Here is a 22,587-nt window from a genome sequence, read left to right on the forward strand (position 1 = left end):
CCGCCACTTAAATTAGGGCTCCATTTACATTCTTACTCGTAGTTCATCCAAACATAACCTAACTACTTTCTGTATAAGGTTGAATAAGATAATTTATATGTCAAGAGTAAAATAATTTGAAGATATTGTACATAATTTGATGAAAAACCCTTAAAATATAAAATAGGATAATAGCGCTTTATAAAGACCATGGTCATTGATAAAAATTGATGAAAGATTATGGCCCAATTAATAAAATTTAAGACTTGTGACAGTTATTGTTGTTGTTGTTGTGTTGAGCAATGAATAATAAACTAACTAGAGAATTAAATATGGGTATACAGCTTAATAGTTAACAAGCAGTTATTGGTTAGTTGGGGGCTGGTAATGTATCATAGTACGGGGTGATTGGAGCCCAATGTTTGTTAAAGACAACTGCAGTAATATGTAATTAATTACATTAGAATTCCAAGGTACGACAGACAGTAGCAGATGAAAGGTGGAGGAGGGTGGGGGCATGTGCAGTGCAGTGAAGCAGCAGCAGCAGCATCAGCATCATCATCATTCTTATCACCACCACCAACTACCAGTGTAGCACATGCAGCTTTCTCCCCAGCATGCCATCCCCTTCCAAATGCTACCCGACAAAAGATGCTACGTACGTTTCATAACACAGATATAAAATTGGGAGATCAGAATTCAGAAACAAAGCAAAGAAAAGAATGTTAATTAATAAAGCAATTAAGGGGGGGAGAGAGAGAGACAAAAAGAAAGGATAATAACACTTACTTCAACCAAACCAATGCAGCGTGATCAGGATCATTCTCTTTGTCCTTTTTCTCCCCCACCGGGCCCCTCTTCTTCCTTCAGCCCGGCCCTGCGCCGTTAACTAAGAATAGCAGCCAGGGGCATGCACCACCACCACCATGCGCCTTCTCCAATATAATTAAACCCAGAAAGGGCTTCACCCAACCTAATTTAATTATATTCCTCCAAACAAAACAAACCCTTCCATTGCATGTGCTAGTTTTAAATCATTTATATTTTGGACTCTTCTCTCCCAACCTTTTCTTCCTCTCTCTCTCTCTCTCTCTCTCTCTCTAATGAAACAAAAGTAGTCATTAGATTGGCCAGCCAACCTTTTCCTCTTGGACTCTTAGGATTAGCTGCCGATTCTCTCTTCTTCCTCTTCCAATAGAATCAATTAAAGTTCCAAATATGTACAAACTAATATAAACTGCCATGGAGCCCCATATATATATATATTAACTCTCAGAGAGAGAGAGAGAGAGAGAGAGACATAATAAACCCTATTCTAATTCATGTTTGAGATATCTATCGATCAGGTGCTACCATGATGAGGGAAAGTAATGGAGGTGGTGATCAAGTGGTAGTGCCTTCGTCCATAGCGGTTGCGCTGCTGCAGGAGAGGTTCAGGCAGCTGCAGAGAGTGAAGGAGATGAGGGAGGGGAGAGATAAGCTCCTGGTGAGAACTACTGATTTATCATTAATGGAAAGGTGTAGCCCCACCCCCGCCACCCCTCATTATTACTTCCATCCTTCCAACTCCAACTCGCTGATTTTCCGGTCAGAAACAGTGACCCCCCGCCCGCCCAGCACGGCGCCACCAGCTGCTGCTTGCCAAGTTTCTCTGTCCCTCTGTCTAAAAAACTCAGACATCATCAATAGCCATGCCCACCAGCTCTGGAGCTTTGACATGCCGAAATCATATTCATACTCATCATGGCCCACCACTACCGCCGTCGCCGCCACCAAGCCCCTGTCTGAAGTGCTCCTTCCGCCGATCAAATTCCAGGACTACTCTGATTCTGATGTTGATACTTCTCTTCATCTCTAGGCCATCTCTGTATCTGTATTAATTAATACCGCTTTATTAGTAATGCTACATAATTCCAAAAGTTTTGGTGCATCATCATCTATCTACGATCTTTATATCTTGCTTTATCCATCATTGCATTGCATTGTCTGGATTGGAATAATCCTTAATTGGTCATGATGAGTAGGGGCGGATCCAAAGAATTTAGGTTGGGGGCTAAAATTTTAAAAAGTTAACGTAATAAAATTCTTATATAACCAAAAAGTCAATACAACAAATTTTCATTAAACTTGAGCTCGACGAGGTTTTAAAATAAAAAATTCATCTACAACAGAATCTACATCTATTATAAGAGCAAGTTCTCTTTCAATATAGAGAGTCATACAATCAGCAAGGAAGTCGTCCTCCATTTTGTTACGAAGTGTTGTCTTCAAAAGTTTCATTGCTAAAAATGCTCGCTTAGTAGTTGCAGTAGAAACGGGTAATGTCAATACAAGACGAATCAATCTAGTTATCATAATGTATGTATCTGACCTTCCACTGTTGGTCAACTCCTGGCACAATTCAACAAGTGTAGATACTTGAAACCTTTGGTCAGCAATCACATCATGAACATAATACTTCAACTCATATTCTAAAGCACAAATATCTTGACTGCTAAAATTTTCAGGATAGAACTTCTTTGCAAACGTACAAATATCATCACTATTGAATAATTCAAATGAATTTCTGGGATCCAAAGCCACACTGAGAGAAAGGAGTTCTACTGATTTATCATTAAAGCGTGTACTTAACTCCATCAATACAAAATCAATTGCTTTATTGAAAACATCAAAATGATAATGGTGCTCAACTGTAGTCTCATCCCTACAACGACCAATCATATATGAAGAATCTAGATCCAGTATGTCAATGTTGTGTCTTGAACAAAAATCTTTTACTTCTTGAAGAAACACTTCCCAACCTTCTTCTCTCAATTCTTGAAGAATAAGTTTCGCAGTAGAAACAAATCTCATAGCAGCCAAAATGTCTAGTGATTTTTTTTGAAGAGCTTGACAAAGAACATCAGTTATTCTCATAATTTTGTGCATTAAAAGCAAATTGAACACAAATTTAAAACATGCAAAGAACTTGCTTTTGAACAATGAACTTTAAGATATTCAAGCACCTTGCAAGTTGCAGAATACATGCTTATCATGCTTTTTACAGAATCATAATGGGAACTCCAACGTGTTGTTCCAGCACATTGCAAATTACCTATTTGATTGGCTCCACTTCCAGACTCACGCTCTCCAATACTCAACATATGCTCAACTTCTTTTCTTTGAGCATTTTGCAACTCACTAATGCGCTGAGAAGAAGAATTAATAATATTGATAACATTATCCAAATGAGAAAAGAATTCCCAAATAACACTGACATCCTTAGCTGCAGAAATCAATGCCAGTTGTAACCTATGTGCAAAGCAATGAACATAATATGCATATGGATAATCTCTAAGAAATAAAGCTTGAAGTTCATTCCAAGTACCACGCATATTATTAGCACCATCATATTCTTGACTTCTCATTTTGCTAAGTTGAAGGTCGTGTCGAGTAAGAATATCAGAAATCTCATTTTTTAGGTTTAAGGACGTGGTGTTACTAACGCTTTTGATTGCAAAAAAACGTACTGTCAAAATACCACAACTATTCACAAACCTTAAAATAATGGCCAATTGCTCTCGATTAGATTCATCTTTTGCTTCATCCATAAAAATACAAAAGCGTTCATCTCCAACATCCTCACGAATCATCTGTCGTACTCTATTAGCCATAATATGCAAAATATCCTTCTGAATATTTGGAGCAATATATTGAGCATTTTTCGGAGCATTATCTAATATAACTTTATCAACTTCCATACTCAATTGTCCAAAAGTCTTAAGCATTTGAATAAAATTTCCACGATTCAATGAAGATGAAGATTCATCGTGACCTCTAAAGGCACAACCTTGAAGTGCTAGTAACTTGACAGCTATAACTGAAGCCCTTAGGCTCAAGCGATTTTTTTGAGATTTTTCTTTTGTTTGTGAATGAATTACCCTTTCAATATGTTGAGACGAATTCATTAAATCTTTAGCCATTATCACACAATTCAAGTGGGGCGACGAAGGTGAAGAACCAACATGAGTAAGAAAAACACATTTATTTCCTTGGTTAATCCTCTTCCAATTGTCAAATCCCACAATAGCCAACGTCGAAATATTTGATGAATGACCATCATTCAGAAATAGAAAACAGTAGAAACAATATGCCTTGTCTTCGGAAGGTGAATATTCTAACCACCTAAATTGATTGAACCAATTTTTCTGAAAACTCCGACGTTGATTTCCAAAAGTGGTCTTCTTGTAATTCAAAAGTAATGGTTGATATGACCCAGCTAGTAGATATGCCCGTCTAATCTCATCCCGTGCATTAATAGGATATTCACAAATTTGTTTTCTTTTCCCCGGATCCCGTTCAATACAAGAAGACCATTGACATTCAGGATTTGAAGATGGAGAAAGTTCAATTTCAGGAGATAAACTTGAAGAAATTGGTGTAAATTCACTAGATCGATTTTGCACATCATCAATTGAAGTACTTTCACTAGTATGATGATCTCTCTTTCTGAAAAAAGATAACAATGTTTTTCCTTTCTTCGTAGAAGATTGTTGTTCCATTCTAAATTTTAAGATACACAAACAAAAAATAACATAATTCAATAATCGAACAGTTAAAATATTTAATTTGAGCCAAATGCAAGGCCAATATAATAAACAAATTAACAATTGACAATTGTATTCCTAAATTCTTAATCCTAACTGAATGCAGCAGTCAAACAGCCAACTCCAATCCAAGCAGACACAAAATTAGCAAAAAAATTATTTATAAATTGCTCAAAAAAGACAGTAGCTTTAACGAACGAACGAATCAAATTAATCAATCAACAAGACAAAACCCACAAACAATTTATTTTATTTGTTAAGCAGAGGCAGAGGCAAAAAAAAAAAACAAAAAAATTACCTAGGCTGCTAGGGCTGGCTGCCGGCGAGAGTGGTCCAGCGAGAGCAAGAGGCGAGGGCGAGGCCGCGCCACCACGAGGGCAAGGGCGAGCGAGAGAGGCAGAGGGCGAGGCCGCGAGGGCGAGGGCGAGCAAGAGAGGCAGAGGGCGAGGGGGACGAGCAAGAGAGGCAGAGGGCGAGGGCGAGGGCGAGCGAGAGAGGCAGAGAGCGAGCTCAGCGAGGGCAAGCGAGAGGCGAGAGCAAGAGGGGCCGAAGGCGAGCGGCGAGCGCGAGCAAGAGAGATGAAGAAAGCGAGGGGCCGAGGGCGAGCAAGAGAGATGCAGAGAGTGAGGGCCAGCGAAACCGAATGCCCGACGCCGGACGAGAAAGAGAGAGGAGGCGGAGAGCGAGACGAGAGGCGGCGCCGCGGCGAGGGTGAGAGTCTAAGAGAGAGCGAGAGTGAGGTCGGGAGAGGAAGAAGAAGCGGACTGGAGAAGAGAAGGGTTTTAGAGGGGGGCTAGGGTGGGCTGGGGTCAAATAAGGCTAAAATTTAGCCTATCTAATCCATTTTTCTTGTGGGCTGCAGTCCAGGGCAGCTCACATGTAAATCCGCCCCTGATGATGAGCAAGCAATTTGCTAATCAATTACTGTGTTCTTTTTATAAAAATAAGATTAGATGATGATGATTGTTTAATGAGATGTGAAGGTTGTCAAGATTAGGCTTTGAATTAGACCAACCAACCCACTCTTCGTTTAATTAAAAGCATTTTTTTTTTAAAAAAAAAAATCTTGGAATATCTAAGTTTTGTCTAACTAATTTCAGGGATGGGCGATGACTTTTCCCTTAATGCATCTCATGTAAATCCGAATGCGAACACAATCTACATGCATTAAGCGTTGAATATTTAGTACAGTCCATATAATATTTAAGTCTTTTAGTAAGTCATCGCACTGATTTGAACTCTGATATTCCATATGAAACATTAAGTGTTTTATTACTATCATGTCCATGAAGACTAAAAGCACTCTTTTAATTAATAGTAAAAAATTTAACAAAATTATTTTGTCACCAAAATATGTGGTAAAGAGAATTTGTAAACTCTCTTCACTCTAAGAATAATAGAAGTACACGTGACATCAATTGTGATGATTAAATTTAGAGAATAGAGTAACAAAATAGGGTAAATTTAATAAATTTGTGGTGTGAGGGGGTCCTATAAGGCATCACATTAGGAATTCCAAATTGTGGTTTTGATTCATAATTTTATTACTATTAGGGTGACTTTATAGTATGTGATTCATAAGTTTAAGTAGAGATTAACAATATTATGAACAGGGTTTTAATGATTATAAGAGACTATGATATCTTTGAATTTTTGAGGAGCTTTAAGTACTGGAGGTTAATGTTGTTAATATATAAAAGAATTAAGAAGCAAAAATTTAAATAATATTGATTAGGGAAGAGGTAAGGGGTTTGTCACGTCATTTGGAAAGATGTGATAAATAATAAAATATTAAGTGTGACTCGTGAAAACAAACGCAAGGGTATATATAAAAGAAATCTTGTAAACATGTGGGGGTACTATGATCATGGAAGATCACTTAAGACTTAAGATCCTAAGCTTACAAGCATAACCCCATACTCCATAATCCCATATGATTTTGGCCATTTTTATGGCATGAATGTGTTTAAGTTGGAAAATATAACTTAAAGGCCAAATTCATATATTTACCATTTTAACTTTTATCGTTTTTTTTTTATTATGATACCTTTAATTTTGTTTGATTTCAATTATACTCATGAATCAATTAATAGTGTGTAAATTCACCTCTCAATTTTCATATTTTTTTTTTATTGTAACACTCTCAATTTTACATAGTCTAAATTACACCTTTAAATTACTCAATTTCAAGCCATATAAACACTTGTCCAATGTGATTCATAACACGGAATGTGCATTCGTCTAATAGAAAGTGATGAGTTATTAACATTGATGATGTGAATTTTATTTATATTAAAAAATTCAAAACTAAAAGAAAAAATAAATCTAATTTTTCTCTTTTTTTTTTTCTTTTTCTTAAACGGAATCTCCCTACAAGACTAAAATCCACCCACCAAAATCAAAAGAATATGATAAATTCTCTTACCCAATTCTCAATCCAATCATTGCATCTTTATTATCGTTGTCATCTTTATTGAAAGATGGTGTAGGAGTAAAAACAATATTATTTAATTGAGTTAAATTGAAAAATTGTGAAATCAAAACAAAAATTGTGTCAAAAGTTTAAATTATGTTCTCATTAATATCAACAATGTACTATATAATTGATTCAAATCTCGAGATAACAACCCCAAGTTATCGAAAATATAGGAATATCAATCATAATTCCAAAATTGGCCAAATGTTCATACTACATTAAATTAATTAGTTTAAGAATATAATTAAAACTAACTAAAATTGAGGTGTCACAATTAAAAAAAAAAAAAGAGTAAAAGTTGAGAGGTGAATTTATATTATTTTAGTTGGTTAGGAGTATAATTGGAACAAAAAAAAATTAAGGGTGTTAAAATAAAAAAAATAAAAATTAAGGGATGAATTTATGCGGTCAGCTTTAAAAAAAAAAAACTATTATTATTGAAAATAAATACAAAAAAGAAAAAGGTAAAATAAGTGGTTTTATGACCCAAAGGATGATGATAAAAGCGGAATTTACCCTAACGTATTTGGGTTGGGGGTGCGCTGACCCGACAACCCGGTGGTGTTTGTTTAAACGGCTTGCAGGGTCAATCCAATTCACATATAATAACGTAGTATAATAGAGAAGAGAGAGAATTAGAAAAGGATCGAGTCAGAAGAAAGCGGCTCTCTCTTCGTCGACCCATTTGTGCGCAGATAGATGGATGGATGGATGGATGGATAGTCATAAGACCCATGTCGCGGCGGATCTAGAGCTTGGCTTGCTCGTGCAATTTTAATCGATTTCTTCAGCACCCTTTTACCCCTCATCTCTCTCGGTTTCTTTCCCACTTTCAAGAAGTCCCGGTGAGTTATCTTGTTCAGCTAGCCCTAGATCTTGCTCAATTTTGTATCTTCTGGGTTCTATTCTCTATTGTTCTGATTTACCTTTTCTTTCTTCTTTTTTTTTTTTTTTTTTGTTTGGTTCCTTTTTCAATTGATTTCCTTCGTTGTGGGCTTTTGAAGCTTTGATGTTCGGTCTTGATCTGCTGGTTTTAGTTGTGGGTTCTATTAGAATAGTTGAAACTAGGTTTTTCTTTAATTTCAAATTTGTGAATTTGTTACCGCTTAAATATCGTACTCCTAACTTGGATTTGATTTCCAAATCGTTAGTTTGCTTCAGAAACTTTATTTTTCGTTTGTATTCCTTGCCTAGAAATGCTGGAGTGGAGGCGCAGCTGCTTGATTATGTTGGTCTTTGAATATTCATTTGCAATGGTTCCCCGTCACATGTGTTCTGATTGAATCTTCATCGTCACCTGTTAGATGTTTAGTTTTCCTAGGGCGTAAATTTGACGGGCCGATCAAAATTTACCATCTCTAATTTTTGTGAAATTTTTCTTTACAAACACAAATAAACTGGCTCACAATCTTGTTCGGTGTGTCTGGATGATAAAAGTGAACCTTCTTTACTTTATTTCAGATTGAGGTCCACGCTGTTTCAAGCGAATGTCATCCGGCTCTCATTTCCAGCGCCAAACTTCACCAAAAATGCTGCCTCCTCGTCAGCAGCCACGATCAGGAGGGCTGCAAACATCCTTGTCCCTAGTTTCACCTGATGCCTGTGGGTCTCCTAATCTTCAAGAGCGTGGCTCAAACTCAGATCAAGTCCGCGAATCCCCATCAGAAAGTGCCAGCTCTCATGAAACCTGGCCTACTGCTGATGCTTTGATGCCCAAAAAACTGGAGAAGGACAAGGAAGGGGAGAATGGTTTCACTGAACATTCTGTCATCCGCCATATCTCTAGCTCAGATAAGATGTCACTCAGAGATGTGGCCAGAGAAAGAGTGGATATAGTATCTGAACAAATGCAACATCTTCCAGATGAGTTTCTAGAAAAGCTTAAGAATGAACTTCGCGTCATTCTTGAAGGAACAGGGGGCCCTCTGCACAGAGAGGAGTTTCTTTTTCTGCAGAAGTTAGTTCAAAGCAGGAGTGATTTGACTGATAAAACACTGATTAGGGCACACAGGGTCCAGCTAGAAATTCTTGTTGCAATCAAGACTGGGATTCAGGCATTTTTGCATCCGAGTGTTAGCCTATCCCAAACTTTTCTTATTGAGGTTTTCCTATACAAGCGGTGCAGAAACATAGCCTGTCAAAGCCCTCTTCCTGCAGAGGATTGCACCTGTGAAACTTGCTCCATGAGAAATGGTTTCTGCAACCTTTGCATGTGTGTGATTTGCAACAAGTTTGATTTTGAGGTGAACACATGCCGATGGATTGGTTGTGATTTATGCTCTCATTGGACACACACAGATTGTGCTATCCGAAATGCATTGATTGGTATGGGCCCTGGTGTTAAGGCTGGTTCAGTTCCAGCAGATATGCTTTTTAGGTGCCGAGCTTGCAGTAGGACATCTGAATTATTGGGATGGGTCAAAGATGTATTCCAACACTGCGCGCCAAGTTGGGATCGCGAAGCGCTGATAAGAGAACTTGATTATGTTGGTAGAATATTCCATGGGAGTGAGGATCCACGGGGGAGGAAACTGTTTTGGAAGTGCGAGGAACTCATAGACCAGCTGAAAGGCGGGATGGCAGAACCCACGGCTTGTAAAGTAATATTGCTCTTCTTTCAAGGTACATGTTATGTGTGTTAATTTCTTTGGTAGCCTTAACTGTGATGGATTATCCTCCCAAAAAAGAAATTGCTTCCTGAAAGCTCTCTTTCTTCATTATTTATTTGAGGTGTATATTTTAAATTGTTTTTAGCATGGTACAATTATGCTTTGAGCTATCTACTTTGTGACTCATGAGCAATGTAGTAAGCATAGTATTTTTGTTGGATCACTAAATTGCCAAGTAGAGTCTTTGGGCCTATAATGGAGTTGATATATGAGTTTAAGATTCGTACCGCATGTAAATGACTCTGTCTATGGTGAAACAATTTAAGCATGCAAAAGTAATCATATTTAACACATTCTATTTGGATATTTTCCATGATCGCCATGATGTTTATCTTTTACATTTACCAACTTTGAATGTTGTTGACAACAATGGTTCCAATTCTTAATCTCACTATGTAGGATTGCCTACTTGAATTCTAGCTCACCAATCTTTTATGTTACTTCATGTTACGACCCTAGGGTATAAGGGTCATTAAAGCATATGGCAATTACTGATTTGTATATTTCTTTTACAACTAGTATTTTTCAGTTACATTTATGTTTTAGAATGGAAAGCTGTAATACTTTCAGTTGCAAATGATAACTGAAAGCACTAACTGTAAGAGTAGCTATATAAGCTACTCAAGAGGATCATTTGGGGGACAATGAGTAATAACTGATTGAATGCTTCTCCCTTCAATTCTCTCCCTGATCTCCCTCCATTCTTATCATTCCTCCCTCCCTTTCTATTCTCTCTTCCCCGATTTCTTCCAAATTCCCTTACAAACCCTAGGTTAAACCTTGGTGCATGACATTTGGGATTAGAGCCGACAATTCTCAGCTGAGATCTGAAAGTTTTAGCAGTTGACCAAGGAAAATTCAGAGCCAATGGTCCTCACCTGCTAACTTGTGGCTGAGGCAAGTTGGGAAGGCGAGTGTTGGAAGCAGATTCCTGAACATGCTGATCATTGGTGACTACGGACATAGGCGATCATGTGCAGTTGATTCAGGCGAACTCAGGACTGCTGAATTTTGATTTTTAGGAAGGCAAATCAGATCTAGGTGAATTTTGAGCAACTGGATTAAGCAATTATTGGAGGCAAATTTGGAGCTAATCATTGGTTCGGAAATAGCATGCGAAGCATATTCTTAGAAGGTGGATTCATAGCAGCCAATTCTCGACTGTTGCACTTAGGTTGCAACTCAGAATTGTGGATTGTCAAACCACAGCAGGTGATGACATTGATCGAATAGTGATTCGTGTAATCCCGACGAATTCAACAGAGTCGGTGAATTCAAGAATTCCAGTGACATCTATTAACTGCAATAGAGCCCAACAAAGAAGAATCAGGACCTAACAATTGGTCTCAGAGGCATGTCAGGCAGTTACTAGCAGTTGCGTCAATATGATTTTGAAGGAGACTTTGGCAGCCTATCGTGAATTTGGACGTGGTTACACAGACAACTACAACGATCGATTCTCAATTCCAACGAATTGAGGATAGGCAAAAATCAGAGTGGTACATCAGAAGCTATTTGTTTAGAGGCGATCTACAAGCGAATTCCGACGACTTTCTTCGAAATCGGTTGAGCAGTGATTTCGGGCGATGCTAACGATCGGAGATTCTCAATAGTTGCGATTCCGATTGTGATTCTTGGCTCAAATTTGAAGGCAATGTAGAGCGAGCGATTATCGGAGCCAATCAAGTCGTAGGAGGTTGCTCAGGTTAGGTTTTTCACGGAAGCTAGCTGAATCGTAGAAATTGTGCAAGCCAACAAGTTTTCGAAGCTGCCTCTTAGGCGAATTGCAGAAGCCTATCATTTCTTGGAAGCTAGTTATAGGTGAAGTCAATGCAAACAATTGAGTGGTGGCCGGAGAAACCAGATCGAAGCAGCTAGAGTTGAGAAAGGAGGCATTGAAGTTTGGGATGATGCAAACCCATGAGGCGATGACCCACGGCCAAGAAGATATTGTAGCCATCAAAGAAAACATGCGGGTGGATATAACTGCCTCTCAAAGGGAATGTAGAGAGAATTAGCTGCCCCTCGAGAAGAATGCAGAGGGAGTTGGAGAGGCATTGGGAGACGATGGAGCAACATGGCAAGCAGATCAACAACATCTTCAACATGCTGTCTTTGCTACCTCAATTTCGATTATCACCAGGTTTTCCTCCTCGTGCAGTAGCTAATCCAATTTTGCCCAACCATGGCATCCTCCCTAGGACCACTGGACTGCAAGAGATAGAAGAACTACTGGCCTTGGAATTGGAAATTCAGGTAGACTGATTTTGCTGAAGATCTATGTGATTGATTTGGGGAGAACATGATTGATGTGATTGAGGACTTCAACAAATTAAGTCAGGAGGGATCAGTGACAGATTATCAGGTTAGATTTGAGGAGTTAAGGTCCCTAATGTGGAATGCTCAATTAGCCCTGACGGAGCACTATTTTGTGTGATTGAGGAGTTCAACAAATTAAGTCAGGAGGGATTGGTGACAGATTATCAGGTTAGTTTTGAGGAGTTAAGGTCCCTAATGTGGAATGCTCAATTAGCCCTAACGGAACACTATTTTGTATCAAGTTTTATTAGTAGTTTAAAGGACGAACTGAGGTCAATGGTCAAGATGATGATGCCTGCAACCGTGAAACAAATGGCTAAGAAAACAAGGTTTCAGGAACTCACCTTGGAAGCCATTTTTAGAAAGCATGGGCTACAGTCTAATAGTTATACTAAGAGCAGCCAAAAGATTGGAGGTATTCCTAAGGCTGCTGAGGCCCTAAGATTAGGAATGTTTGTCGCAAGAAGTGAGGAAAGACCTAAATTGGAGCAGGAAATTCAGAATGACAAAGGAGGAATGGCAACTACTGGAGGAATTCTTGAGGCTCCACCAGAGGAGAAATCTATTGAAATGAACCCTGTTATAGTTGCTAAGGAATCTGAAGGACAGCTAATAAATCATGATGAAGTGGCATGGGAATAACAGATACTCATTTGTGATGTTGGCTAAAAATTGGGCCAAAGATGAGTTGGACCAGGATCCAAATGGTTGCAGAAATGGTTGCAGTTTCTTTAGATCTTACTGGCCAAGTTGGTACTTATTTTTACACTGAACTGTAAATTGAGGAAGGGTGGCCAAAGAGTTATGAGAAGGCTGACATGTACAGCTCAAGGGTTGTCTTCTTTATGCTATGGCACCCATTTGGAACAGCTATGGAGAGGCATCTTGTTCTTTCTGATCTTAAACAGAAGGGTGAACTTCCTCTTGCATGGGTTGTTGAATTTCTAGATCCGGTATCATTGTTACAGTGCTTGATGTCCCCAAGTCCTGCAGATCGTCCACCTGCCACTGAACTACTCCAAAATGCTTTCCCTCCGCAGAAGGAATATGAATTGTCAGAGCTCTTTGGCTATTTGAGAGGGTGGACAATTGAGAAATATGTGTTCATTGATGCCCTTATGCTAGCAACTGAGAGATATCACAATGATTTGTTTTTTCAGATATATTCAACGAAGAGGAAAAGGCCAAGAAGGAGAAACAAAGAAAGGAAAAAGAAAAAAAAAGAATGAAAAAGATGGCTAACAGTTTAAGATGGATGAATCAGATTGTGAAAGCAGGGATTTGATGAAGTAATTTCTTCTGCAGGAGGCATGCAGAATCAGTGACCATAATCACTCCAGAACTTTACTATGATTTCTTGGGGGCAAGAAATCTTTTAAGGAGAGGGGATTGTCACAACCCTAGGGTATAATGGTCATTAAAGTATGCGGCAATTACTGATTTGTATTTTTCTTTTACAACTAGTATTTTTCAGTTACATTTCTGTTTTAGAATGGAAAGCAGTAATACTTTCAGTTACAAATGATAACTGAAAGCACTAACTATAAGAGTAGCTATATAAGCTACTCGAGAGGATCTTTTGGGAGACAATGAGTAATAACTGATTGAATGCTTCTCTCTCTTCAATTCTATCCCTGATCTCCCTCCATTCTTCTCATTCCTCCCTCCCTTTCTATTCTCTCTTCCCTGATTTCTTCCAAATTCCCTTACAAACCCTAGGTTAAACCTTGGTGCATGACACTTCACAAGATTATAAGATTCCATCTGTTACATTTGTAAATTGTGTAAAAAGGTGAACCTACTGCATGAGGCCTCTGCATTGCCAGCTCTGGGGATGGTCAATTGTATGCCTTGCCCTTGCTTTGCAAAGAGGTTATTTTCTGACTTGAACCTGTGATCTCAAGGTCACAGTGGATCAACCTTACAAGGCTCTCCTTCACACTCATAAATTATGTAATTGAACATATATGTTTGCATTTCTTCAAACTTCAAAGCCATAAACTCAATGCTCTTAAAAAACAGAGGATGAATTGCATTGCTGGAATGACCAGCTTTTATATAGATCTGAGGTTATAGGAGCATCTTAATTTCGTTTGTAACATTATTTCATTCAAAATTTTATTTTGAATCAGTCTATAATAGGATAATGCCAACTTTCTGACGAGAAATGCCTTGTAACATTTTTTCTTCAGTTTTAAACTATTTGACACTTAAACCAGTGCATTCTTTAGTGGCGACTCTATGGCCAAGTCATCTGAGTGGATTAAAGTTGAGTTTATTCACAAATTATATTGAATTTTGTAATCCATAACAGCCTTTTATATTGTTTTCCTAGCTCTAACTGAGATGCTTTAGCACTTTCTCTTGGTTTCTGGAGGGCTTTTTCTTTATTTTTTCATCAGGACCATGGATCCTGTATAATTGAAGTACTGAACTATCATGTGTATGTATATTTTCTGGACTGTGATCCTATTAGTAGTTTATGCCAAGGAAAAGGATTTCTAATTTTAGCACATCATTCTGACACGTGCATGGATGAAACTCAAATGAAATGGCAGGCTGGATTCCTAGCAAAGTATATTCTAGCAGCAATAATGAATCATACTTAATGAGCCATGTCTCTTTCTCCAACTATGTAAATTTCACCCATTGCAGAGCTTGAGGTTGACCAATCGAAGAACTCAGAAAGTGAGGATGGCGGTCGCCTGGTAGCCCCGCAGGAGGCATTCAACAGAATTGCAGATGTTGTGCAGGAAGCAATCAAGAAAATGGAGGTGGTGGCAGAGGAAAAGATGCGTATGGTAAAGAAAGCTCGTCTGGCAGTTGATGCTTGTGATCAAGAATTGAAGGACAAGGCCAGGGAAGTGTCAAGCCTAAAGATGGAGAGACAGAGGAAGAAACAACAAATTGATGAGCTTGAAAGTATTGTTAGGCTTAAACAGGCCGAGGCTGATATGTTTGAGGTGAAGGCTAGTGAAGCTAGGCGAGAAGCTGAGAGGCTGCAAAGAATTGCGCTTGCCAAATCAGAGAAGTCGGAGGAAGATTATGCCAGCAGATATCTTAAGCTCCGGTTGAACGAAGCTGAAGCTGAGAAGCAATACCTATTTGAGAAGATTAAGCTTCAGGAGAGTTCAAGGGCTTCGCAGAGCAGTGGGGGGGGAAATGACACATCCCAGATGCTCTTCTATTGCAAGATGCAGGACATGCTGAAGAACATCTCTAGTTCATCCTCTAAAGCAGACGGCCAGCCATATGATCTTCACAGCCGTGGTGGACTCCCTTGAGGAGTCTCTGATGGAATCTTAGGTTTTCCCATGCCTTACCCGCTCTATGGCTGTCGTGATTTGTCTATTGTTGTGTTTGTACTTTTCATCATGTGATTAGCCCAAAAATATTAGAAAAAATTGCTTGAAGAGGTTGACGCTATGAACATTATAATTCTGTGTAACATTGTGCATATTCCAGGTCTAACCTGGTAACCCTTGTAGTTTTTCTTGCTTTGAATGATGTGATGTGATGTGATGTGATGTGATGTGATGTGATGTTCTTGGCTTGAATGTGATCTTTTTTGCTTACCGCCCCTTTTCCTTTTGCACATTTAACAAATGAAAAGATTTATTGGGGCTTACTTTTGTGAAGATGCCCCCATAGGTACTGGACCGGCTCTATTCTTCATGTGCTTCTCCATCTGCATTTTCTGAGCAAGCAGTGGCAATGCTTTTGTTTATATCTGCCGCTGCTTCTCTATATAATGGTTGGGAATGTACAGAAAATTGGTGATAAGAGGACTGGGCGTCTAAGAATCCTAGTTTAGTCTACTTTATGCAGATGGCATTGAAAGGGAACCGTTTGAATCATCAATCAATGGAATTTGTCTAGAAGAGTCATATATGTATTGTAGGCTGTTAATGACATGATTTAGAGGTCTTATGATGGACTGGAGTGGAGAATCAAACAACATGAACAAGAAAAGGGGAAAGAAAAGAAGGAATAAAGGAAAAGAAAAAGAAATAACAAGCGCAGGATCGGAATCTGCGGCGATAATTGGGGATGAAACTTGTGCTTTTGAGTTGTCTTGGGGAGGAAGGCGACTTTGATGCTTAATTTCACATGATTGTCAGCTGCCCTTCTAGCTATTTCCGTAAATAGAGAGAGATTAACATGAATGATCCTGTTCCTGCCTTAATTCTTGAAGATGAATGATTGGATGTTAATAGAATCTCTGTGTCTAAATGGTACATCTTTGGGTCTAGTTAATTAATTTCCCTGGCCAGATCTTGATCCACAAAGCAGTGGATTCTGAGGGCTATATATCTCTTTTGTGACTCGACTCCAGTGGTGAGAAAACAGGCAAATGGAGCTAAGGATTCCACGGGAACCTTAAGACAATGCAGGGGCAATTCAGGCATTCCAGGTGAGTACATCCCAATCGTTATCTCCTTTAAAAGTCCGTATGAATATTGGGAAAATGGACTAGCTAAGCTAGGTTTGTACATATATATATATATATAATATATGATTTTCTTGGATTTTGGGATTACCACTCTTGCACGATCTTTTGCCGCTCGTGCTCTTGATTTCGATAAAAGAGATAAATCGTAGATAAAGACTTTACATATAAACATCATCCACAAGTTTCTTTAGGCTCACTACAGTGCAGCCAACTGACCATACATCTAAACTAGCTAGCTAGTACTGTTTGTGGGGGATAAGTGACCACCTCCGGTCCTGTAATTCCAACTCCAAAAGAGGCTGCCGCAACAGCAACAGCTCTAGAAGATCAATGTCGTCTGCCTTGCTGAGGATTCTTCTATTGGCTTTGCTCTTTCTCTCCTCAATCCCAAATAAATCAGGTGATGATGATGACGATGTTCTTAATTATGTATTCCTCCAGTACTACTACCACTCAATTTTGATCTGCACAAACTAACAGCACTCCCTTATCTATGTCAAGTATTGGTCTTCGGAAAGAATTAATCTTGAATAATCTTCTCGCTGTTCATTTATTTATGTTAAGTTCATAACTAATTAAGCTATTATGTATCATGGTGCGGGGGGTGCCGGGTGTGTCGGGTTTCAGATGGGCAGTTTGAAGACTGGTGCATAGCGGATGAGCAGACCCCCGACGAAGAGCTGCAGAAGGGGCTTGATTGGGCCTGTGGGAACGGTGCCGATTGCAGAAAGATACAGCCGAACCAGCCTTGCTTCTTGCCAAGCACCGTCAAGGACCATGCTTCCTTTGCATTCAACAGCTACTATCAGAAACTCAAGCATAAAGGAGGAAGCTGCTACTTCAATTCTGCTGCCCTTATCACTGCTCTGGATCCAAGTAAGATTCTTTTTAAATTGTTATCTGTTGAACTGCACCTTATAAGGTCATCACGTGAATCGTGATGAACAGCCAATTAGATGTCTTAATTAGATATCTAGGACTGCATATATAGATGGCTGGGGATGTGAGATTTGTGAATATGAAAGAATAATGAACCAGCAGGTGCAGGGGGGTCACATAATATATATAACATATAGATGGATATTGTTATGGAGAACATGAGTCAGCGAGGCTGCAGTGCATGTGGCCAAAAGTATAGCCCATGTGTGATTACTTGCTTTGGAAGGATAGGTCTGCTTAATTTGATCTGTAAGCTAGTCTTCTAAGGCAACCTGGCAAACGAAAGGGAGCTTCTTTATATAATTAATATGGGATCGCCCTATATATTGTTTTTGATTATTCCACCCTGTCGTTTGATCAAATTATTAAGCCGTGCCGTATGTAATGGGTGGTTAATTGTTGTCATTGGTGGCAGGTCATGGATCGTGCAAATACGAGTTTCTCCCTTGAACAAAGGATTGAGGATGGACGATTGGCGATTCTCTTTACATCTGCAAGTCTTTTTGGAAAGAAAGTTTCTGCCATTTTCTTAATTTGTGAAAGATTTCCATTCTCTTCGGTGTATTGATTCAAACATTAGTATATGCATGTTCTCACTCTTGATCTTGACGCCCTTTCTCCGTTTCATTATCCTCCTTCCCTTTCAACTTGAATCACCTGTAAGGCAATAGCCCCAACACAGTCAGTCTGCTTGAGCCTTGAGAACTTAAGCCCGTTTCGGTTTTGCTACATGGTACGGGGGCCAATGTTTTGGACTTTGAAGCCCATGGTCTGGCTTTTGGCCCACACAAAAATTGTTCCTTGCGTATTGAAGGAAGTGAACAATAACGGCTTGTCGTCATGCATATTGGCCCGTTTGTTGTAACTTAATTAAAGAAATTATAGTTTCTAGTTTCTAAAACTTAGAATAAATTGTGAACCTATTTGCTGCAACTTCTTAGAAGTTGTAGTTAAGTAGTTGTGGTGTTTAATACCATAAGCTGTAAAATAACTTATTTTTATATAATTGTTCATAATACCCTTAGTAGTTATAGAATGATACTTTAAAAATTAATTAATGTATATGTATAAGTTTCAAGTGTTATAAAAAAATTAATTAAAGTATAAAGAGAGAGGAAGATGACGAGAGAGAGGAAGAGATCTGAAAATGGAAATGGCGGTAGAGAAGAAAAATCCATGATTGCGTAGACAAAAAGGTAATTCTTTGTTAAAAATAAGAATAAAATTATTATAAAAATGTAATTATTTAAGTAAAAGTTGTAAAAACTGAGGTATCCCAACTTTAAAAAAGCTAATTTTTATTCCTTTTAAAAGTTAACAGAAGTTATAAGTTAAAATTTTTTAATTTATAAAATTAAAAATTAATTTTAAATTATAAATTATAAATTATAACTTTTAAACTGCAACAAAGCGGAAAAGCGGCTAACCAGCGGGTTAATTTATGAATCTTGTGTGTTGTCTAATCATGCGCGCGGGGGGGGGGGGGGGGGGGACCATCTGCATTTGCATTGCCAATCTGATCATAGTACATTGCCTCAGGCCACAAGCGCATTTATGGAAGATGAGGATCATCTTCGTTATCCTCATCATGATCGGGTTTTATTTATTAATACCGAATTGATGGCAAGAAGAACAGGCAGGAGCTGAGCTGACTGCAGATGAGTGCGTTGCGGCAGCAATACGACATCCAAGTCTAATCCAATCCTAGCCTCCTCCATCTCCATCCTAATTAAACAACGCATGAACTCCATTTCTAATTATTTAATTTAGCTAAATCTCTGTCTCTGTTTATTATCTTCCACTAATTCCTATCAACTCATGGTCATACTGGTACTGGCGCCTCGCGTTTGCAGTTTTGCTAAGCCCTAGATTGGAAGACGATAATAGGACATTTTGCAAACGTAATGTGTGTGTATATATTCTTACCCATCATCATTATCATCATCCATCACAATTACAATTACACGTGGACGCTGTTCATCACCACTACACCTAACCCACCACACCCCCCATTGCACAAACAAAATCAGTCTTTATAATACTTTACCAACTTGTTCTTTTGCTGTTTTGCTTCCAAACCAAACCAATTTCCAACTCACATTCACACTGGTAGGAGTATCTCTTCTTTCATGGGCCATGGCCATAAAGTGGGTCATCATAAATTCCACCATACCCTTCCCTCAGTCATCATTTAATGACTCGGTTCCCCACCCCGCCTCTCCTTTCCTCGGGACAAGAAAAATGGTTAACCAGTGGCAGTGCCCCTTCCCGGAAAGAGGAAAAGAGTCCTAAAATCGAACGCCTTCCTTCAACTTCAATGCTCTGCTGGTCCACATGCCAGGCCAGCTCCCCCTTTTTTTTTTCGTTTGTTAATGCCCCTTATTTTTGTAGGTTTATTAAGAGGGATCCTTTTCAATCCTAGCCTCTCATTCACATTGCTCCTGTGCTACGTGGCAGCCTCACAGGGTTACAGCAAGGTTCTGTCACCACATTTTTGGAGGTGAAGAAAAAATAAAAACAAAATTAGTAATAGCTACCAGAAACTGGCTTGTTGGGGTCTATATATTGTAGTGGAACTTGGTTGTCGATGTTTGTGGCTTGTGGTTTGTGCTTTATGCTTTGATGGTGGTGGGTTTGAAGGTTTTACTGTCTTCTTACTAGTCGGGGGTGTTTTGTTTGCCTGCTAGTGCTAGTATTGATAAACATGAGCTATTTTGGTGTTGGTGCGAGTCCTGGGAATGTGCCAGTCTTCCATGACAGCAACTTGAAGGCAGTTGATAGGAGGGTCAAGGTTGCAGAGTTTGTGTTGAGGTGTGTAATCTGTGCTTTAGGTGCTGCTGCTGCTGTTCTTGTTGGCTCTGATTCGCAGGTCAAAGAGATTTTCTCTATTAGAAAAAAGGCTAAGTTCACAGATATGAAAGCCCTTGTGTAAGCGCCCCCCCCCCTCACCTTCTCTGATTGTTCAGACGTTTATACATCATATGCATGTAATATTATTCTCTAATCAACATCTGATGGTCTCAGATTTTTGGTGGTGGCCAATGGATTAGCTGCAGCCTACTCTTTGTTGCAAGGATTGAGGTGTGTTGTGAGTATGGTTAGAGGAAGTGTGCTCTTCAACAAGCCCTTGGCTTGGGCTATTTTCTCTGGTGATCAGGTACATACTGCTTATTAAGCTCGTCTGACTATATAACATGCCTCTATTACTATGTTCGCACAGCTGTAGACTTGTAGTTGCATCTATATGTCTTCCAAAAAAAAAAGAAAACATATTTTGCTTTCCCCTTAAATCACGAGGAAGACGCCTTCATTTTATCTAGCAGGTAACTACTGTTCCGGTGACAGTATCATTCCCACGTAAATCAAATACGGAATGTGGGTTGGGGAGGAGTTCTTGTTTTGAGCAGCACACATCTTTCAAGTGAACAAGCAAAATTTCAGTGTGTAAATGGAACGCTGTCTCCATGGCTTGATGTCTTTGGATTTAGCAGTTTTGAAAGATCCGTGTATGTTGATGACTCTGAAAAAGGAAAAATAAGGAAAGGAGAAACTAACTGAAATTTTTCTTCAAACGTCTGTTTTCCTGTATGCCTAGACTTCCACTTAAGTAAAGCAGTAATTAGCTGCAACTCTTGTGCACAACCTAATTGCATACTTGCCATGTGTTTGGTGATCTGGTTCCCAGTTCCTAACCTTCTTTATTGCACCATTAAAAAGAACAAAACAGCACATACTATGTTATAGGAGCTTCATTAATGGCCCAACCTTGTGCCCGTACTGGAGGCTGATGAAGTTTCCTTTTCCAATAAACGAAAGTATTAATCGAGCTAACACAGTCATGATGATTTGTTCTTGCTCGGGATGGCGTATCTTTTAAGAGGTAGTAGCTGATGATTTTTTTTTTCCTTCATGTTTTGTCCGGTTAGGCCCAATCTATGGGATGGTTGCTAGGAATGCCAAATAACACTCAACATAGGTCCCAAAATGGAAAAAGTTCAGCTAAGAGCAACCATTTTGATGTGCAGAGATCTGCTCGATCACAAAATGTGTACGGATTGGCTGCATTTATGACACTTCTAACCATCTTGCCCCACTTCAACCAACCCTTTTTCCAAATATTTAAGCATCGTAGCTAGAGTCTTTCATGAATTCTCATTTTGGTGCTTGCAACTGTACATTGTGGGGACATGTTTGTTCTGGCATTCTGTATTGGTTGGCATCCCTCAAGAAGACTGATTGCTAGAGGTATACAAACCAACTGGATCTTAAAACGTTTTTCCAGTAAGAAAATCAAGCATCTATAGTACTAGCAATTTCGGATGGCCCTGTTGCGTAACAATAATACTTCCAAAGAGAATCAAGAAATTCCACGGATCTTAATTACTTGTAATTTCCTGTCTAATTTGTCATTTGACACAGACAGACATGATCGGCAAGGTGGGTGGGCAAGGCTTTTTGCAGTTGAATGTAGTTAGAATATTATGGCATTTCATCTCAAACGAATATGGTCTTTCATTTAAAGATGGATCTAATTAACGCATGGATCTGTTTGAACTCCTTTTGAGCAGCTCATGACATACTTGATGTTGGCGGCAGTGGCTGCAGCCACTGAATCGGCAATGTTTGCCAAGTTCGGGGAGCCAGAGCTTCAATGGATGAAGATCTGCAACATGTATGGGAAGTTCTGCAACCAAGTAGGGGAGGGAATAGCCAGTTCACTACTTGCAAGCCTCAGCATGGTGGTCCTCTCTGGGATCTCGGCATTTAGCCTGTTCCGATTATACCCAGGAAGCCAGGGCAAGAGGAGCAGCGGCGGCGCAACATGGTAGAGAGCCCCCATCATGGCTCATAATTCTGCTAGCTATGTTCAGCTCAACTACCCTTTCTGCGGTTTCTAAAAACTCGTTCTCTCTCTATCTCTCTATATATATATGATGATGATGATGATTTAAGATTAGATCTGTAACTTGGTAGCTAGCTTTAGTTTGTCATATTATATATATATGGTATGGTATGAGATGGGTGATGAGTGATAGCCTGCAGTGCAGTTTGTAAAAATAAAACCAAAGGAGGATGGTGTGTGTGGTTTGTTTGTTCTGCGAATTTGGAGGAATGGGATATAGCGCAATATTACTTGCCCAAGTAAAAAGTTTTGCACCAGCAGCT

General features: G+C 39.1%; 4 protein-coding genes across 5 annotated transcripts; 3 read left to right on the forward strand and 1 right to left on the reverse strand.

Annotated features, from left to right (window-relative positions):
• Window positions 1-2,906: 2,906 nt before the first annotated feature.
• Window positions 2,907-4,520, reverse strand: LOC127808670 (uncharacterized). Its single transcript, XM_052347236.1, has one exon. It carries the CDS (start codon window positions 4,518-4,520, stop codon window positions 2,907-2,909), a length of 1,614 nt encoding a protein of 537 aa, XP_052203196.1.
• Window positions 4,521-7,653: 3,133 nt separating this feature from the next.
• Window positions 7,654-15,561, forward strand: LOC127807732 (OBERON-like protein). The gene is made up of 3 exons (XM_052345783.1): window positions 7,654-7,886; window positions 8,503-9,663; window positions 14,685-15,561. The coding sequence occupies exons 2-3, from the start codon at window positions 8,529-8,531 to the stop codon at window positions 15,311-15,313; spliced, it is 1,764 nt and encodes a 587-aa protein (XP_052201743.1). The 5' UTR covers window positions 7,654-7,886; window positions 8,503-8,528; the 3' UTR covers window positions 15,314-15,561.
• Window positions 15,562-15,668: 107 nt separating this feature from the next.
• LOC127807733 (glucan endo-1,3-beta-glucosidase 4) lies at window positions 15,669-18,030 on the forward strand. Of its 2 annotated transcripts, none has more exons than XM_052345784.1 (4): window positions 15,669-16,443; window positions 16,715-16,882; window positions 17,110-17,358; window positions 17,837-18,030. In XM_052345784.1, the coding sequence occupies exons 2-4, from the start codon at window positions 16,813-16,815 to the stop codon at window positions 17,869-17,871; spliced, it is 354 nt and encodes a 117-aa protein (XP_052201744.1). In that variant the 5' UTR covers window positions 15,669-16,443; window positions 16,715-16,812; the 3' UTR covers window positions 17,872-18,030. The 2 variants fall into 2 exon arrangements, with proteins under 2 accessions (XP_052201744.1, XP_052201745.1); XM_052345785.1 differs by having other exon boundaries at window positions 16,719-16,882.
• A 1,894-nt stretch (window positions 18,031-19,924) lies between these two features.
• Window positions 19,925-22,518, forward strand: LOC127808983 (CASP-like protein 2B2). The gene is made up of 3 exons (XM_052347752.1): window positions 19,925-20,349; window positions 20,446-20,578; window positions 21,990-22,518. Exons 1-3 carry the CDS (start codon window positions 20,126-20,128, stop codon window positions 22,248-22,250), a joined length of 618 nt encoding a protein of 205 aa, XP_052203712.1. The 5' UTR covers window positions 19,925-20,125; the 3' UTR covers window positions 22,251-22,518.
• Window positions 22,519-22,587: the final 69 nt, after the last annotated feature.

This window comes from Diospyros lotus, chromosome 8, assembly GCF_014633365.1.
Source record: "Diospyros lotus cultivar Yz01 chromosome 8, ASM1463336v1, whole genome shotgun sequence".
Taxonomy (NCBI): Eukaryota; Viridiplantae; Streptophyta; class Magnoliopsida; order Ericales; family Ebenaceae; genus Diospyros; species Diospyros lotus.

Coding starts and splice junctions, on each gene's coding strand:
- LOC127808670 (XM_052347236.1), bottom strand. CDS start 4,520: ATGGAACAACAATCTTCTACGAAGAAAGGAAAAACATTGTTATCTTTT.
- LOC127807732 (XM_052345783.1), top strand. CDS start 8,529: ATGTCATCCGGCTCTCATTTCCAGCGCCAAACTTCACCAAAAATGCTG. Junction 9,664..14,684: donor AATATTGCTCTTCTTTCAAG/GTACATGTTATG, acceptor CACCCATTGCAG/AGCTTGAGGTTGACCAATCG.
- LOC127807733 (XM_052345784.1), top strand. CDS start 16,813: ATGTCGTCTGCCTTGCTGAGGATTCTTCTATTGGCTTTGCTCTTTCTC. Junction 16,883..17,109: donor CTCAATCCCAAATAAATCAG/GTGATGATGATG, acceptor GTCGGGTTTCAG/ATGGGCAGTTTGAAGACTGG. Junction 17,359..17,836: donor TATCACTGCTCTGGATCCAA/GTAAGATTCTTT, acceptor CATTGGTGGCAG/GTCATGGATCGTGCAAATAC.
- LOC127808983 (XM_052347752.1), top strand. CDS start 20,126: ATGAGCTATTTTGGTGTTGGTGCGAGTCCTGGGAATGTGCCAGTCTTC. Junction 20,350..20,445: donor ACAGATATGAAAGCCCTTGT/GTAAGCGCCCCC, acceptor TGATGGTCTCAG/ATTTTTGGTGGTGGCCAATG. Junction 20,579..21,989: donor CTATTTTCTCTGGTGATCAG/GTACATACTGCT, acceptor CCTTTTGAGCAG/CTCATGACATACTTGATGTT.